At 38.6% G+C, this 18321-nt stretch overlaps 1 protein-coding gene across 21 annotated transcripts in view; it reads left to right on the top strand.

The window, feature by feature from the left end:
* Positions 1–18321, top strand: part of PCDH9 (protocadherin 9) — an 890445-nt gene that overhangs the window by 19131 nt on the left and 852993 nt on the right. Inside the window, exon 3 of one of the 21 annotated variants that reach the window (XM_005296958.4) lies at positions 913–17769. The exons of the other annotated variants lie outside the window; for them this stretch is intronic. Within the exon in view, the coding sequence (XP_005297015.2) occupies positions 913–981 (69 nt within the window). The 3' untranslated portion in view covers positions 982–17769. Of the gene's footprint in view, positions 1–912; positions 17770–18321 lie in introns of those variants that run through there. 21 annotated transcript variants of the gene reach the window in all.

The following is an 18321-nucleotide window of genomic DNA, read 5'->3' on the forward strand; positions in this document are numbered from 1 at the left end:
AATCACTGTAAAAATAGCATCATTTTTCTCAACAGATCTATTCCTTGTGTACATTGAGAGTCTGTTTTGTTTGCCTTTTCTAAAAAACAAACAGGCAAACTGTTTATTGCTTTTAATTCTGTTAGCACACCAGCACTGTAATGGCAGAGAGAAAGTTGTATCCTCTTCTGGCTCACGTATTATCAACCATATTTTTAACCAAGATACAATTGCAAAATATTTATTACTGATCATTATGCCTGAGTTAGAACAATCCCAGTTTGATTTGCAGTGTTAGCAATTAGAGAAAAAAATGTTTGCCTGTAAATAAAGCCCTTTATTGCTTTTCAGTAACTCCAGCTCCCAACACAGAACCCCATGATGCCATTCTTACCATCATTTTTTTTTTTGGAGTATCATCACACTTCAAGGTTTGCTAGGCCCAATCCTGACCTCATGCTTGAGATTCTGAGGATTAGAAGGGCCTGATCCAAAGCCTATTGATATCAGTGGGAGTCTTTCCATTAACCTAAATGGGCTTTGGATAATGGAAAGACTCCCATTGATATCAATAGGTTTTGAAACAGGCCCTTTGGAAGGGCAGAATTTGGCCCACTGAACTACTCATTTTTGTGCTGTTCAGCTTCGGTATCACTAACCAAAAGAGGGGTTGGATTTTTGCTTAGCATGAAAACATTGGGACAAGACTTTCTTCACAGTTACAGAATGAAGAAGGCAAGCAGGTCAGAATAAATGTGTTGTTTTATACCTTGTGCTTCAACTTTTTCCTTTTATCTCTCTTGTATCTCTTTGAAAAAATTCCTTTACAATATCTTATCTCTTCGCTTTTGATCTACCTCATAGCCATTTTTTAAATGTAGTTTCCACTTCTGAACATTCTTGGTAATTTGCTTGCCTCTTTATCCTCCACAGATGCTCCACCCATCTGAGGATCCTCTCCTTTATAACATCTTCGTTGCAAAACTGCCTACAAGACAGTGAATCTGGTTCACAGTCAGTACTTACTCAGCAGGAGACATTTCTCACTCACATTTGATACCTGCTGGCTGCTGCTTTCAATTATGCCCTATACTGGAGAGCAGAACTGTTGAAGTAACGGAATCAATGATGTAATCAAACTAGTTAAAATGCTAGCAGGGTAGCTACAGGGTTCTGGACATTGTCTAATTCCTGCCATAAGCAAAATAGTGACAAGTCCTGCTATTGTTTTGTTGCTTTTTTAGATGGCAAAAAAGTAGACATTTGTTCATTATATTGCGAAATCACATCCCGGGATATTGTTGAATCTGCCCTGCAGCTAATTATCAGACGATTGTAGGTAATGAAAATAACCTTTCCCTTCCACTAGGAATATAGTATTGATCAAGTAGATGCATTATTTTTGTGTGTTCCTGGTCCTGTGGTACATATGGATTTATTTGATATGAATTAATGGTACTGTTTCCCAGAATTTGGGTATTGGTGTTTTACCAGAGGAAGGGGCATTTAATACATTGCATCTTGGCACTGAGAATGACCAGAGACAGTAGGCCTATTTCACATTTACACTAAGACTATTTAACAATGCTGTGGTTGTGGAAAGGGGCCTTAAATTGGGTATAAACACAATTTACCCTGGGTCTAATTCTGGTCTCACACTGGTTTTCCATTAATGCAATTCTAGTTACATCACTGATGTTATCCTGTGTGGAAGAGTAGAATCAGACCCATAGCCTCTCTGCAGTTCTCCTCCTCCTCTTTCTCACACACCCCACAGCACACATTATATGGGAGGAAGGTTCTACGGCCCTTCTGGAGCCCTCAGAATCGCCAGCATAAATTTTTCCCCTTCGCATCTTCTTACCGCCATCCTTCTTCTACTGAGGCTGCCTGGATGGCAGTCCCTTGGGCACTCTTGAGTGGTTGCTGTTTATTAATGTGAGGTATTCTGTCTCTTTGAATAGCAAGAATGCAAGAAAAGAAGGGTAAGTCCTTCCCCCATAAGGCAATTCAGAGCATGACCAGTAGGCTGGCCAATTTATGCTATTGTAATAATATCTTCACTTCAGGGCTGTATCTAACATCTAGCTCTGTCTTCTGTGTTTTGATTGTTTTATCATGAGGTTTTCCAAGTATTATATACAGCCTTTAAAAGCTAGAGCTCAAACCCCACTTCTGAAGAAGAACGTGGTATCAGAGGACTAACAGTAATACAGATCTAAGTAGTGGTGTGATTCACTAGAGGTGATCTGCAGTATAGTGAGTAGTTGTAAAGGCATTGTAATAATCTCTGATGTTACATGCCACTTGTTGTCATGCCCTACATTTTTCCTCTTACATATCTCCTGCATGCAATTTCCAATTGGGATTCATTTTAATGTATCCTTAATATGTTCCTTAACATGTTAATGGCACTTTAACATCTTAAGAAAAGAGGGCCAGTGCCAAAACTATGGAAGACTCTTTAACCAACATACTAGTTTAAATAATTCAGCACTCATCGTTTTAAGACCCAAGTGTAGATGTAAAAATTAGATGCATGTTTGGGGAGATCACTACTGTCAGACTTCAATCTTAAGGACATAAAGAAGCTGTACACTTAACACAAACTTGTACTGTTTTGAAATATCAGAGGGGTAGCCGTGTTAGTCTGGCATGCGTCTGACGAAGTGGGCATTCACCCACGAAAGCTTATGCTCCAATACATCTGTTAGTCTATAAGGTGCCACAGGACTCTTTGTTGCTGTTTTGAAATAGATGCCATGTGTGAGAACAGAATGTCAAGTTTAGTGTAGGAGACCTGTGGTAATTTAATGTAGTGTAACAAAACAGTGACATCCATTATTTTAAATCCAAGACCATCAGAATTTCAAAGTATGCTTCTCCCGCTTACTGTGGCAATGTACTTTAGAGGAGGCTTTAGAGAAATTACTTGACTCTTAGGGCAAGTCAACACTACAGCATTACTTTGGCACAGCTGCACTGATGCAACTGCGCCAATGCAGCGCATCTGGTGAAGACGCGCTATGCCGACAGGAGAGCAGTCTCCCGTTGGCATAATTACTCCACCTCTGCGAGAGACAGAAACTATGTCAGTCGGAAAATATCTCCTGCTGACATAGTGCCGGTGTGGACACCACTGAGGTCGCTGTAACTTGTGACGCTCAGGGGGGTGTCTTTTTCACACCTCTGAGTGATGTAAGTTACATCGACTTAAGTGGTATTGTAGATCAGCCCTTAGAAAAACACTATCAAGAGGAACTTGGTTTGTCCCTTGTCTGGATTGGAGTAGCCATTTTGATATATTAACCTGAAGACAAAGGGCCAAATCATGGTGTGCTTACTCAGGTGAAACACTCATTTGCATCATTTAGAGTTTTGCTTGAGTAAGGACTGTTTTCCCATAATCACTGAGTTCCTTGGACAAACCATTTTGACTCTGATCCAGTAAAGCAGAGCAAGTTTCTTCATCTGGCACATTAAATGGAAGCTCTGCTAGAAAAGGAAATGTAGTATTTTGCCTTTGCATTTCAATTGAGTCAGAATTTATTATTTTAAGCTTATAGGGTGATAAGCATCTCCAAGCAATGTAACATCATTTACAAAGCCAGGTGACAGATCGCTTAAATACGAGGATACAATTAGGCATGTGGATTCTATTAATGACAACAAAAATAAATGAATGTCATGTGCAAGCTTCCCTGTGCAGTTCTTTCAGATTAACTCACTTCTGACTTGCAGCACTCCTGCTGTTCGAGTCTGGGATCTTTCTTTGACGCAGAAAGTCTTTTATGCAAATTTGCATGGTGGGCAAGTATCCCAGAGAAAATAGTTTAAAGTCTAAACCCACTTCCACTTTTGACCAGATTTAGATTTGAACCAGTATAGCATGTATAGCAGTGTGCAAGTAGGACCTCTCACACACAGTTTTTCTTAAACGACCCAGGTCCTGATTCTCTTCTCACCCACTGCATTGATTTCAGTGGAATTACTCATGATTTATACCAGTGTGAGAAGAGAAAGAATTAGACTCATGATTTCTAAAACAAGTAGGGGATTTTTTCCCACTTGCATTCAAGCTTGTGATAAACTCTTAGATTTGTGCCCAAAAATATGAAAAGAAGTCACCAGCTGTTCTGCAGCTCTTTAGGCAATTATCACTGAACACACACCATGGTTCAAAATGCCATGAGCACAAAGAACTGCAGAAAGCAAAATCTATGTAAATTGCAAACAAACAAGTGATGCAAACACTAATAGTACTTCTTGGTTAATACATATTGATTGTAAAATCTAAACAACATTTCAGTAATCCAATAAATGTTTCGATTTATATAATAAATGATTGGAGGGTTCATGAAAACAGAATGTTTGGAAATGAATTTCTCTCTGAGCAGTATTGAATATATTCTATTTATGGATCCATAATATTTGTTAAAGAGCTTAGTGAAACCAGTAGACACAACAGGGCGGGCATTAGGCTGAGATCATAGCAGCAGCTCCATGCTTTGGTTGCTGTGAGAGTCACAAGAAGAAATAGATCATGTTGAATAGGAAGTGAGAAATAGTGTAATCTGATGATTTGGTATTTTGGCAGAGTTCCTTTCTTACTATCAATTAAAGGAGATATTTAAGACTATACTGAAAAACTTGCCATTGTTACTGTGACATTATTTTTGCTATCATTCATGGATTTGACAATACAAAGCAAAAACGTTTGTAGATCATGGAAGCAGGAGAGGGCAGAAGGACTTGGACACTCCATTGAGTAGCTCAGTACTCTCCACCTTTAGGATGCAGTGTGATTGGCTGGAACAGTATGCCTGCACCAGGCCTCAAGTTGGAATCCGCATGTTCAGGGTGCCTAGAAGTAAAGATGATTGCTTTCCCTGATAACTTTTTGCCCTGATTTCACATTGTTCTCCTGGGTCCTCAGAGTCTAGGGGCTGGATTCTGCCATCTCTTGAAAACCAGTTTATGGGACTTTTGTGACTTTAGCACTTCTTATGCTGCAGTGAGCTTAAGCCCTCCTCCTGCTCTGGGGACTTTGGCTTCTCTGCATGTTTGCTAATGGCAGGGAGCATGACGATATTCCCCCCTCTCCTTTGGGCTACTACTCACAGTTAGTTACCTTTGTTTTATTTCACAGAAAAATAAATGCTTACAGGCAAGACTCATTAACTTTGTGAAGTAAAACAAATGGGGACATAAGTAGTTCTCTGGTATCTCCTTTGACTCGCATTGTTTCACCAGAAGATAACTACGCTAGTTGATGAGGAGGGCTGGTGTAATGTTCAGCAGAAACTTCTATCTTCTATGTTTGAACACCAGCAGGAATTCCAGGCCTGATTCTGATCTCTTTTGTGCCGGTGCAAATCAGGAGCAAATCTAGAGAAGAAAATAGGGATACACTGGTGTAAAACTGATAGATGTGAGAGGAGAATTGGGCCTTCTGCACAGAAGTGGAGGTTTTTTTAAACCTGGTGTTTTCAGTATGTTAGTTTAATTTGCATCGTTCACAGAATTTCATCTATTTCTTACACATTTGTCTTCTTCCTCAGATCCCCCTAGGGGGGAGGGACAGCTCAGTGGTTTGAGCATTGGCCTATTAAACCCAGGGTTGTGAGTTCAATCCTTGAGGGGGCCACTTAGGGATCTGGGGCAAAATCACTACGTGGTCCTGCTAATGAAGGCAGGGGTCTGGACTTGATGACCTTTCAAGGTCCCTTCCAGTTCTAGGAGATAGGATATCTCCATTAATTTTTATAGCTCCCTACTTTTGCAGGAGGAATACATATAAATGAAAGTGTGTGCTCTTTAATAAGAAGTAGAAGTCTTTACTAGGAGGGGCTGAGATTTGGCCTGACGTGATAACTGCAAGAAGTAAGCTTGAGAGAAGTGAATCCTGCTTTTTTTGTTGCCATGGTGTTGTTTGTCACTGTGGGTGTTACTACTATGTGGACTTCAGCGGGTAGGTGGCTTAGACAAAGGCTTGCTCGGTAAAAGATACAGCTATGGAGATACAGCTGTAAATTATGCTTGGACCAGCATTGTGGAATTGCTAGCACACATTGCACTTCTCTGTGGGCTGGTCCACACTAACCCCCCACTTCGAACTAAGATACGCAACTTCAGCTACGTGAATAACGTAGCTGAAGTCGAAGTATCTTAGTTCGAACTTACCGCGGGTCCACGTGCGGCAGGCAGGCTCCCCCGTCGACTCCGCATACTCCTCTCGCGGAGCAGGAGTACCGACATCGACGGCGAGCACTTCCGGGATTGATCCCAGAAGATCGATTGCTTATCACCGGACCCGGAGGTAAGTATAGACGTACCCTGTGCCTACAGGGGCTGTTGTGACCTTGGATTAAGTCCATCCCCAAGGGAGGGCATCTGCAGGACAGCACTACCCACTGCTGTGCCAATTCCCTGCTGGATATCAGGCAGAGTGGAAGATTCAGGACACTTGCCCTGCTGCAGCTCCCTTCCAGACAGATTTAGTCAGTCTGCACTAGAGCTGGGTGAATAACTATTTCCATTTGGTGGCAGTTCTGAAAAAATAATGTTAATAATAATAATAAATTGGCTTGAGTCAAAACAGATTTTTTTGGAAATTCCTCACTACTTGGTCCTATTTCACTTGCCTTGATTTCAACGGGAGCCCAGTCATCTCAATGGAGCTTGGCCCACTATGTGTTCATTTTTTCACTAATTTTCTCCTTCCTGTGCTTGCTCAAGATGCCCTCCATTCCTAGCATTTCCTCACGTTCTTTCTGTGCCTGATAAGTATGCTTGCTTTATTTGTGTTTAATAATAATACTAAAGTTTCTGTTAGGAAGAGTGACTAAATGTGAATTTTCCAGGCTGGGAAGATGCGTGTTGTGTACGCATAAGGGAGTGAGGTGGGGCACAGATTGGGGAGTGAGTGCTGGTACTATTAGGATGAAAAGAGGGAATTTATATCTTTTAAAAGTATGGGCCGAATCATATTCCTCTGTAGATGCATGGAAGATATTCTGTAAACCCAGAGAGTTGATTGTATGTATTGGGGGGAGGGGAGAGGCAGTAGAGCTGAGAAAGGAGGAGGAGGTTGAAGAAAGAGTACATTCTACCCCCACTGGATCTGCAGAAATCAAGGTGGATGGATAATACAGCTCCAGGTTATCTTTCATATAGGCCCCCTCTGCAGTGAAAATCCCCTTTTAGGGTATCCCCAGGGCAAGCGCTGGCTGCAGAAGCCCTGATACCACAGCTTCAAGAGGTACCAGGGAGTGGGAAGGAGGCATAGAACCTCTACATTGATGGCCTCCACCTTTATCAGATCCTGCAGGAAACAGGTTTGTGATGGACTTTGTCACCTTTTCCATGGGGAAAACCCCAGTTTTTGCCCTATCACATCCCCACGACATGTCTCTGTATGGAAACCTTCTTCCAAACCTGCCTGCAGGAAGTTTTGCCAAGGGAGGAGGTAATCAGGATATCTTCTTGTAAGGCTCTCTAGACATCCTGGAGCACTTTCAGCCAGTCCGGGGATGGATACTTGACCTAACCATAGTCGCTGGATAATGCCATTATTCTAGAGAAGCATTTTTTTAGTAGGATCCCTGCAGCTTTGTCTAGAATTAATATTCCCATTTGCTTCTTGTCTCAACAAATACTCTTCATACAAAGTGAAGCATCTAATGTGCTCAGATTACCTAGACAACATGATAAAATGAAATTTGGATTAATAAAGGAGAAAGATATATATTCATAGTAGTCATTTTGTAAAGATAATAAAAATACTGGAAGGTCAATGATGTCGCCTATCATGAAATAAATTGTGTTCACATTGTTTCCAGTAGACCCAGTTTAATTCAAAAATGTTTAAAAATTTGTTTTTGTATTACAGATTAAAATAACCAATTCACTGTTTAAATGGCCTAGGTAGCACAACATGCATAGTTTTTCACTGCAGATAACTACAGGATAATAACACCAATATTAAAGAAAAATAGTGCTTGGTGGATTTTTGTTTGGTTAATTCTGTGTTGTCTGTGGGTGCAGTATTTTCATGCACAGATTCTCTTAATGGAACAGTATAACAGTATTCATTGTCACACATATATAGTGCTTTAGATGGGAGGGAGACCTTGAGTGGGAAAAGGAACTATTAGTTTTGAAATCTAAAACTGCAAGTTATGAGAAGCGGAGTTGTTGTGCTTGATTCTTGTTTACATGAAGGCCAATTTACACCACTTAGGTAACATAAAGGAGCATAAAATTAGATGTACATTATATTTACACTCATATGAAGACCTATTTACATTCTCAGAGCTATGCTGAATGTCCTTAGTATAAATGAGGCCCGTCAAATATAGATAGTAAATAGTGATATATAATCTAATATTATTAGGTAGCTAGTGTCCAACATAATGAAAATAAAAATAATACACTAAATAAAAAAGAAGTATTTCACACATAGTTTTTGAAGTATTTTATGAAGAAAGGTAAGTCTCAATATCCCCATTTTACAAATGGGGAAACTGAGGCACAGTGCAGTGAGTGGCACAACGTCACAAAGCAGGTCACTTTCAGAGCCAGGACTAGAATATAGCTTTTTATTAATATGCGGAATGATGCACAATAGGTGCAATGAGCATTATGTAGAATAATTAATTGAATGAGGTGTACAATTGATGTTTTCATGAGGGAAAACTTAGCAAGGTGAGGGATGAGCATGCCAGCACTGGCAATTGCATCAGCAATTTTTTGCATAGCACTGTCAGGGACTACTATTCTAGAGACAAAGCTGTTTGATTAATCAAATCAATTTTCCACTGTAACAATGCAGAGAGGTTATGTCTGCCGGCAATCTAATTTGAAATCAAATGTTTATGGATTAATGAACACAAGACAATTGCTTCCAAGCTTCTTTTCAAACAAAAGATCTTAGGTCCTTAGAAATGTGGATAAGTAGAGAATCATTAGCCAGGGCTGGCAGTATAAATAGACCTCAGTCCCCAAACAAACTTTCTTTACAACCAAAAAAAAAAAAGTCCTTGGGTTGTTATTTATTTGGTTAAACCGTAGGGTGGCATAAATAAGGGTAACTCCATGTATTTCAGTGAATTGGGTCCCTCAAGTTTAAAGGAAATAGGAAACGAATACATGGTGTAACATTATAATTCAATAACATTGAGTTCCATGGAACTATGCCTTTTTACATCAATGGAGGATGTAAATCATAATCTCCTTCCAAAAAAGAAATCCAGGCCATGTTTTGGAATGACCCTTTTGCTAATATCTATTGGAAAATTCAGCCTCCCTTTTGTACTCTTACGTGAGGTTATTCATGACATTATCTTTAAATTCCCCAACCAATTGACTTATTATAAAAGGAAACATGTAATCCACTTGAGCATAAAAGAAACTTCTTCTGCTTTTATAAGAAACAACTCTGAATTAATTCAGGTACCATTTTGTGTTCCCTTTGGTCCCTTTCTTCCCTAAGAAGACTATTTGCTTTGGTTTGATACTAAATTGGTGGTATCTAAATGCTCCCCATTGAGTTAATTTTGCATATTGGAAAAAGAAATCTTTGCTCTGATGTTTTATGTCATCCCCATGGTGCCATAGACAAATAAGAAGCATATAGCTCTTATTGAGTCAAGAGAATAGTACAACTTCTCTGAAGAAAATTGGCTGGCTTTCACTCACTACATAAAAAATGGTCAGTTAAACACAGAAGCAGCTGGAAGTGAAAATCCTCCTGTTGTCAAAGGTGAAAATTAAACTTCTTCCTGCCTTGACTTGCTCCTTCTCTCTCTAAGATTATTTTATCTTTATACTGTAATGTTTATACAACTGGTTAAGGCGAGCCTGCTAACGTGAGCTGCTTGGACTCAGTTTTACAAGTTTTCTTCACTTTGGGTAGCACTTGCTTGATGAGTAGTTTCATTGATTTCCACGCAAAATGTACCTGAGTCTTTGAGTTTAAATTTTAAGTTTTCAAAAGTGTTCCGCACTGGCCTATGTTTGCTTCCATTGAAGTCAGTGACTCAACTATTGACTACTGACTCCAGTGACAGCAGAGAGGCCAGTGCTGAGTGCTTTGGAAAATCCCTTCCAATGACTCCTGTGAGATGACTCATGTGAGTAAGTGTCACTCAGTATAAGGGTCACTGAATCAAGTTCTATGGGTTTTGTGAAGGACTTTATCTAAAAGTAAATGAGAATAAATGAGAACATTTTAAATGGACACTTTAGTGGGGGAAGAAATAGTTGAGAAAAATTAGACAGAAAACATTATGTTTAAAATCTGTTCAACAGGTACTGCAACCTAAAATGTTGTCTGCAACTATGTAAAATATTGTTTTACAGTTTAAGTGATATGTTGCATTGGGACAAAGCTTCTTGCATTGCATTGCATTAAGCAACATTGTCTGCACATCTCAAGCAATTGTTCTTATCTTAGAACATTTCACTGACTCTATCTCAAATTATTTTCAGTGGTGGTGTAGCTGTGGGTTGGTCCCAGGATATTAGAGAGACAAGGTGGGTGAAGTAATATCTTTTATTGGGCAAACTTCTGCTGGTGAAAGAGACAAGCTTTTGACCTACACAGAGCTCCTCTTCAGATCTTCGAGCTACATTCAGCTCTTCTGGGAAGATCTGAAGGGGAGCTCTGTGTAGCTCGAAAGCTTGTCTCTTTCACCAACAGAAGCTGGTCCAATAAACATATTACCTCATCCATCTTGTTTCTCTGTATCTCACATTGTTTTTACTGCTTCTTTATAATTTCAGAAGTTATAACAAATAATATCCATGGCAAGGTGAATAGGATGATATAACAATTGTCTCACAACACTATGCATATATAGAGTAGTGTATAAGATGGAGCTAGGCTGTTCTCAGTGGTGGCAGATGACAGAACAAGGAGCAATGATCTGAAGTTGCAGTGGGGGAGGTCTAGGTTGGATATTAGGAAAAAATACAAGGCCCTGGCTGGAATGATTTAGTTGGGGTTGGTCCTGCTTTGAGCAGGGGATTGGACTAGATGACCCCCTGAGGTCTCTTTTATGATTCTATCACTATGAGACATGTAGGGAGCTTTGCATCAGGAGAGTGAGACAAAGTTATTCTACTGCACCAGGAAATATGGCTTTGTACAACTTGCCCAGAGAACATCAACATATAGGCAATATATGAATGTGTTACCACAGAGTTCGGAGTCTCTTTCAATACATTTAAGAAGACCAGCTTTCTTCTCTTTTGAGAAATCCCAAACTACTTTTCATCTTTATAATACAAAAATTGGCTAGAGGTCCTCAGCTGGTGAAAATTGTCATAGCTCACTAAAGTGTTTGGTGCTATGCTGATTTACATCAGAGGAGGATCTCTTCTTATGAGCTTTGGAAAAATGTAATTTTGTGGGATTAAAAGAAGGGTGCAGACCATTTTATGGCAATGAACTATGATATGGGCACTGTTCCACTTCCACTGAAGTTACTGGAAAAATTTCTGCTGGAGTCTTTGGATCAGATCCTAAGAGATAACAGTTTGCAATTGCTTAGGAATGTCATTAGATCAAAGGGAGATAAAAGACAAAGGGCATAACAAGTTGTGAACTTTCAACCTCTGACTGAAACAGCTTACAATATAAATTAGAAATAAAAGAGCAAGGGAGTCAGTGGATGTGATATGGAAGGATGAGGATTGTAATAGTGAGAGAGCATGCAATATGTTCATAGTCATGTCTGAATCTCATTTGCTACTGTTAGGTTTTATTATTATTATTTTATTTATTTATTTTATTTTTAGTATTTTCTTTTTGATATAATATGGTAAAATTTGGGGGCAGTGTGTGGAGGAGTTCAGGAAAGGAGCCAAATGGAACTTTCCTATCATACTACAATGGCAGATCTTTCCAAACCTTCACTCTTAAAAGCTCTGTCTACATTAATCCTGGAAATGCACTTGTCAGAAATGTGTTTCAAGACAGTGCATGGTGCTAACATTTCCCCAGTGTAGCTAGGGCTTTGGCATCCGTGTGATTTTTTTTTAAAATTGTGCTAGACTAGAGAGATCATTATCAAGAGCACAGATTTGTAGACTGGTTTACAATGATTATACCATGGCTTAGCCTTGTCTACACTGATGAGAGAAACTATCCTAGCACCTCATATTTGAATATGGCATTGGCTATCATAAGCTGCAGTGTAGACTGGGGTGATCTGTTCAGAAGGACCCACATTACTTATCTGCACTTAAATACTTCTGCTAGAATCAGCACTGGATAGAAGTTTGTCTTTTGCCTGCCATCTCTGTTCTGGTGAGCAGCATTTCTCAGTTGGATACAAACTCTCTAAATATATTTAGAAATGTATTATTTTTATACTCCCATTACCACAAGAGGCATCCTGCTGTTTTATACAGTGTTTTGAATATGCCAGCCTTATGTTGCTGGTTTCCACAATGGCACTTTTTTATATGTGCTAAAATATGGCCACCTCATGTTAAGCTTCAAATATAATCCTTGAAACTGGTCATAAATAACGTTTACAGTGTTCTTATCAGTAATGAATGTGTTAAGTATGGTTTAGGTTTGAATGGAGTAACATCAGATTTAAGTATAATTCTACATTGCAGAATTTTGTGCAGGTTAACCTCTGTGCACATTACAGAATAAAATAAACTAGCTCAGTGATCTAGAAATGGTGTACACTGTGCCCATGGGTGAATGAGATTGATTCTTGCAACAGTCTGCTAACAAACTTGTTTAGTGTGTGAAGTGCATGTAGATCATGTAATCAGATTCATGGCTGCTGTTCTTATTTAGGGCACAAGGTGTTGCAGATTTCTAGAGAATAATAAAATACAATCTTAATTTAAAATATAAAAAAAGAGAAACCATACATAGGAGCTAAAATAAATCAATTTCAGACACCTAAGATATCAGAGGAACAATGCTTTTTAGTTTTCCTGTATTTTGATCATTACTGTTTAGTTATTTTGAGGTTGATTTACTTATTTATTTTTGTTTATTTCAGAATTAAAATTCTAATGAGCTCTCATATGTGGAAGGGAAAGTTTTTACCTAATTAAAAAATGCTGTTAAACATGTCACTGAATGTGGACCTTAGTGCAGTTAATTAGCAAACAAGCTTTTATTGCAGAGTTCACTAGATGATCAATCATAGATTTTTAGATAGTTGGATTCAGCTGTTAACTCTCCCGTCACTGGAATAAAACCAAGCTTTACAAGTTTTAATTCATCAAGCCAATCAAAGAAAATAAACAGTGTTCTCTGATATGTGTATTTTTAAAAAGGGTGAATTGACTTCAGACCAAATGAGACGGGAATAGAAATACTCTGTGTGTGTGTGTGTGTATGTGTGTGTGTGAGAGAGAGAGAGACAGACAGACAGACAGGAACAGTACCATTTATGAAGAATCTCATATTTAACTAGAACAACCCTGAAAGGGAATGCTCTCGGTAATCGCTCTTTAACAGATTCAGGTGGAAGAATGCCAAGTTTTTTTTGTTACACAATAAGTGCAATCATGTGATAGAGTTTCCAGTTGGGAGTTGAAAACTGAAAACCTGACATGCATAAGTGAATGAAGCTGCCCTATGTGATGTGTTGATTTAGTATTTTTCCTCCTTAAAAATACAGCTGGAGTTCTGCCTTTGTCTGGGAACTGAACAGACAAGGCTATGTGAGACGCAAAATTAATTTCGCATTGACGTTCTGGATGTTGGTGATAATTTGTACTGACATTGTGGCTATTGGTTATTATTGTGACAAGCAGGCTTGATCCAAGTGGACATTGTAAGAGCCAAATTTAATAGACTTATCATTATAATTTTCTGCCTTGAGGACAACAGAGACTTTCCAATGTCCCTTTACCACAACAATCATGGATTACAATATAACAAGTCCACAGGATTGGGGGAGGATTGAGGGGATTAATGGTGTATGACAAAATTGCACCTAAGGGGGAAAAGTCTGTAGCAGTTTCTCTATGGTGATGTGGTAGACCAGGCAAATTGGCAATTGCTACTGATCTTTACACATGCATGTCTTCAAATAAAGTGTGTGAAAGTCAAGCGGAATGCAACTATGTGGCTAAGGCTGTCACAATCATTTATGTCATCAAATGCACAAATCACTTAATACTATCGTTTTAAGTATTTCAGTGATCAACTACATTAAGCATCAGTAGATTGTAGGCATTGCACTAAATCATTTTATGCTCTGTTATAACCTCTTATCCTGCTAAACTAAATCCTAAAAAAGATTAAAAATGTAGGGTTAGGCCAAGTCTCTTTAAGAATAATTAAGGAATATAATTCCTGTTCAGTAGGAGTGTTCTAGCCTCAGAATGTTAGAAACACTGATATTAAAATAGGTTTGTTATCTGCATTTATTTGCTGACATGCTTTTAAATAAGACCCCAGTTCCCCATCCCTTTAAAAATGTCCATCTCACAGCAGAATATATTTTAGCCCTACTTCTCATGGAATATGAGTATATTAGTAACAATATTGGCATAAGCAGGGATTGCCAGTATTGGGTCTGGTTCTCCTCTCACACGGTTGTAAAACAGGAGTCAGTCTATTGACTGCAATGCAGTTACACCTGGGTGAAAACAGAGACTAGGAGTATGACACTTGTTCTGGTTTGTGACAGGAAATCCTGACTCTTCATTTCAAGCATATTTAGATAATTAGAACTAGATGCTTTTCTCTTTTCACTGGTGAAAATTTGGAGTAATTTCTTAGACTTCAGTGGCGTGGTTTTAGATTTATGTTGGTGTAAATGCTGGCAGAACCTGGCCCTAGAACATCCTTCTTCCATGGAAATTACTGTGAGCGCTTCATTATTAATTTAAAAAAACAACAAAACAAGTGGTTAAATGTTGATCTAGCAAGAACTATACAAGAGGGACAAAATTAGCGAAAGAAGAAAAATCACAAACATTTATCAGTGGCTGAGGTCATAGCTCATGTGTTTTGAATCATTTAGGAAGTGCTTTTGCAGCAGTGCTGACTGAAGGTCATGTTGCTATTTAGGCTTTTTGCTAGTAGGCCAGCAGGCAATTCATTAATTCCATTAGCCATCCACTCCGCGGGCTGAGACGTGCAGATGTAATTGTCAACAATTCCTACAGTATATTTAAGCTGTCAAGGCTTCTGTTATCCTGTTTGGCGATATCAGTAGAGGCAGGGAGGGTTATTTCATGTCGTTTAAAAGCAGAAATAAAGAGAACTTTGTACTACAGAATCTATCCTAAAAGATTTCAACTTCACTGTTAACTTAAAGTGACATTCCAGCACAGAAACGCTGAGTAGATTTCTAACTGGCAAAGTTTCTGATTTTTTTTTTTAAATGAGTCTCGAAGCCATTACAGTGTTCTCTCTAAACCCAAACCTGTATTCTTTCTAATAGCCAGATGGACGAGTTCTCTTCTCGTTCCCAATGGCACAGTGATCTATACAGTTGCCCCAATCCTGCACACTGCTCAATGTGGGTAGATTCTAGTGCAGAGTACAGCTGAAGCCAGTGGTGCTCTGTGCAGGTTTCCTCCCGTATGGATCCAATTGCCCGATTGGGGCCTATATTTTTTTATACCAACATTTCGCCCTAAAATTTCTGGTCAATAAGTGAGAAGAAAAAGTGACAAATGACAAACATGTTTAGTATATATTCTTAATATTAACTGGTTGTTAGTTGCTTTGATGGCTTTTGTGTCTGAGTGATGGTCAGAGCCAGATGTTTAGAAATGAGAGGCAAGCAGGGCCGGCTCCAGGGTTTTGGCCGCCTCAAGCATCCACAAAAAAAAAAAAAAGCCGCGATCGTGATCTGCGGCAGCAATTCGGCAGAAGGTCCTTCGCTCCTAGCGGGAGTGAGGGACCGTCCGCTGAATTGCTGCCGAATAGCTGGACCTGCAGCCCCTGTCCGGAGTGGCTGCCCCAAGCACCAGCTTGCCAAGCTGGTGCGTGGAGCCGGCCCTGGAGGTAAGGAGATATTTCTGATTTATGAGCCCAGTCAAAAGTAGATTTTATCTGCATGTGTGTGTCTGCCCTCCAAGCGAGGCACTGTTACCAAACAGTGCCCTGCAGAGAAAAGTTTATTTTCTCACGTAGAAGAGACCATTACCTTGAAAAGATTGCAAGACTGCTTGGAGTGAAATGCCTCATATTTAACTGTGATGCGTGAGTCCTGGAGAGGTACACAAGAATTTAACTTGCTCTTCTGCTCTAGTAGCCTACATAAAAATAGCCTGCTCTCTCTTTAGATCTTAATATACCATAAAGCCTTAGTGGCATTTAAAAATCTTTAACTTTCAGTTAATATACATTTCAGCATGTTGCTTTTATTTTAACAATAATGAATATAAAGCTGTGCTGTCCTTTGCCATGCTTTGAGCTGTTCAGATAACGCACCGCAGGGTTGTTAGGCATGACTCAAATAGGCCCACTGTGCGCTATTTGAATGGAAAGTACTTCTTTTCATTCATCATTGCTTAACTAGTTTTCTGGTTATGTGTTTCCTAAACTTTCTGAATGACACCCCTATGCCCACAATTCCTAATTTGTTTAAGGTCAGTGCCAAATGCTTGACACTCTGTTAAAGCTTTTATTCCTTAAACTCTGTTTGTAAAATGGTCAGGTTGCTGCTCATTTTCTGATCTTGCAATAGAAAATGCATTTCACGTATTTCTGCAGAAATACTTTGTCACTGTGTAATAGATGATTATTCTCTGAAAGATGAAAAAATGTGGCAGAGTCTGTCTGGGAAAAGGTTCCCCCTATTGTGTGATATAATGTATGAGTAATCATAAATGTAAAACACTTGATGTGACAATTTCCTATATAATTATTATTCAGTAGTTAGTAGGCACAGTATACTATATTACTCCTGTTATATATTTATATGGTGGACGCTATGTATTCATAATATGGTTTAACATGTTGTATGCGTAGTATCTACCCATCTGAGGGATATTCTTCCCCCAGGCTGACAATTGAAAACTGGCAGTGTTCTTTTCTTTTCTTATGAGCCACTACAGGGTAGAAAAAATTTAAGGATAGCAGTGTATTTACTTCTTCTTTACAATTCCGATTGTTGAATCTCTCTCTCTCTCTATATATATATATGCAAGAAATAGCTGAAAAAATCAGGTAAAATGTTTCCATGTTTTAAAGTAGTAGTAGATGCCATTGCTATGTATTTATTACAGGCATAGTTTAGAAGAGAAGAAGATGCTGTCAATGATTCTGGAATATTTTCTTCACTGTAGTGGCCACTGAGTTGAATGGGAATTCACTGATGTGTATAGTAATGCATCTTGCAATTTATCATTTCTAATCAGTGTTGGGCAGTGAAAACCAACAAACTGTCCCTTACAAAATGGACCTTTGTGCACTCTGATTTGATTTAAGAATTGATTTCATAAAAGAAGGTATTCAAATAGTTGTACATTTAAAATGTATTAAGTTCCATTTTTCTTTTGCTATATTTTGTAAAATATTTTCAAATGTAAACAGTATGCCTCTCACACATGTCAAATCAAAGTCCTACTATTTATTCAAAAATATATTTACCTAATGTAATTGGAAGCTTATTGCACTCTCATAAATGTATATATTGTGACTTCAAAAGTATGTACTGAACTTTTGCTTAAACTACTAGTATGTGGATTTCTTTCAAATTTATTTTTAATTAATGATATTAAGGATAAGGTCCTTTACTATATGTACTTTAAAATTCACAATAAAGTTTCAGAATTTGTTTTATACAATGCTGAGGTTTTGTGTTGAATTTTATTATGGAAATCTACTTGCATTGATACCTTGGTAAGATCCATTCCTCGAGCTGCGTGTGTAAATCTGCTTCACATCATAATGATTTAAATCGGGTCTGTCATATGAGAAATGGCCATATCTCCATTCAGTGAAGAGCAGTCTTCTTTTAAATAGAGAAAGCTGCTCTGCTGAAGAAAGGAACTACTGACACCTATGTAATCTATGCTTGAGAAGGCAAAAGCCAAGAATTCGTAGTATTTCAGTGTACTGGGCTCAGTGATGAGGAAATATACAATAACTGGTGGGTCTGTTCTAGCCAGAAAAAGGTACAGAAGAAACTAGGTGGGCTAAAGGAATAAACATGGAGGAAAACATTTAGGTACATTGGGCATATACTAATGAGTATATTAATTTAAAAATTCTAAATCACCATTTTATAACTTTCTATGAATGGAAAAAATCATTCACAGATTTACAGTGTTCAAATACACTGTTCACTCGGTTTTATAGCCTTTCATTTTTACTCTTTACCTAGCCATTGTTTTTAA

The sequence above is a fragment of the Chrysemys picta genome, chromosome 1 (genome assembly GCF_011386835.1).
Source record: "Chrysemys picta bellii isolate R12L10 chromosome 1, ASM1138683v2, whole genome shotgun sequence".
Lineage (NCBI taxonomy): Eukaryota > Metazoa > Chordata > Testudines > Emydidae > Chrysemys > Chrysemys picta.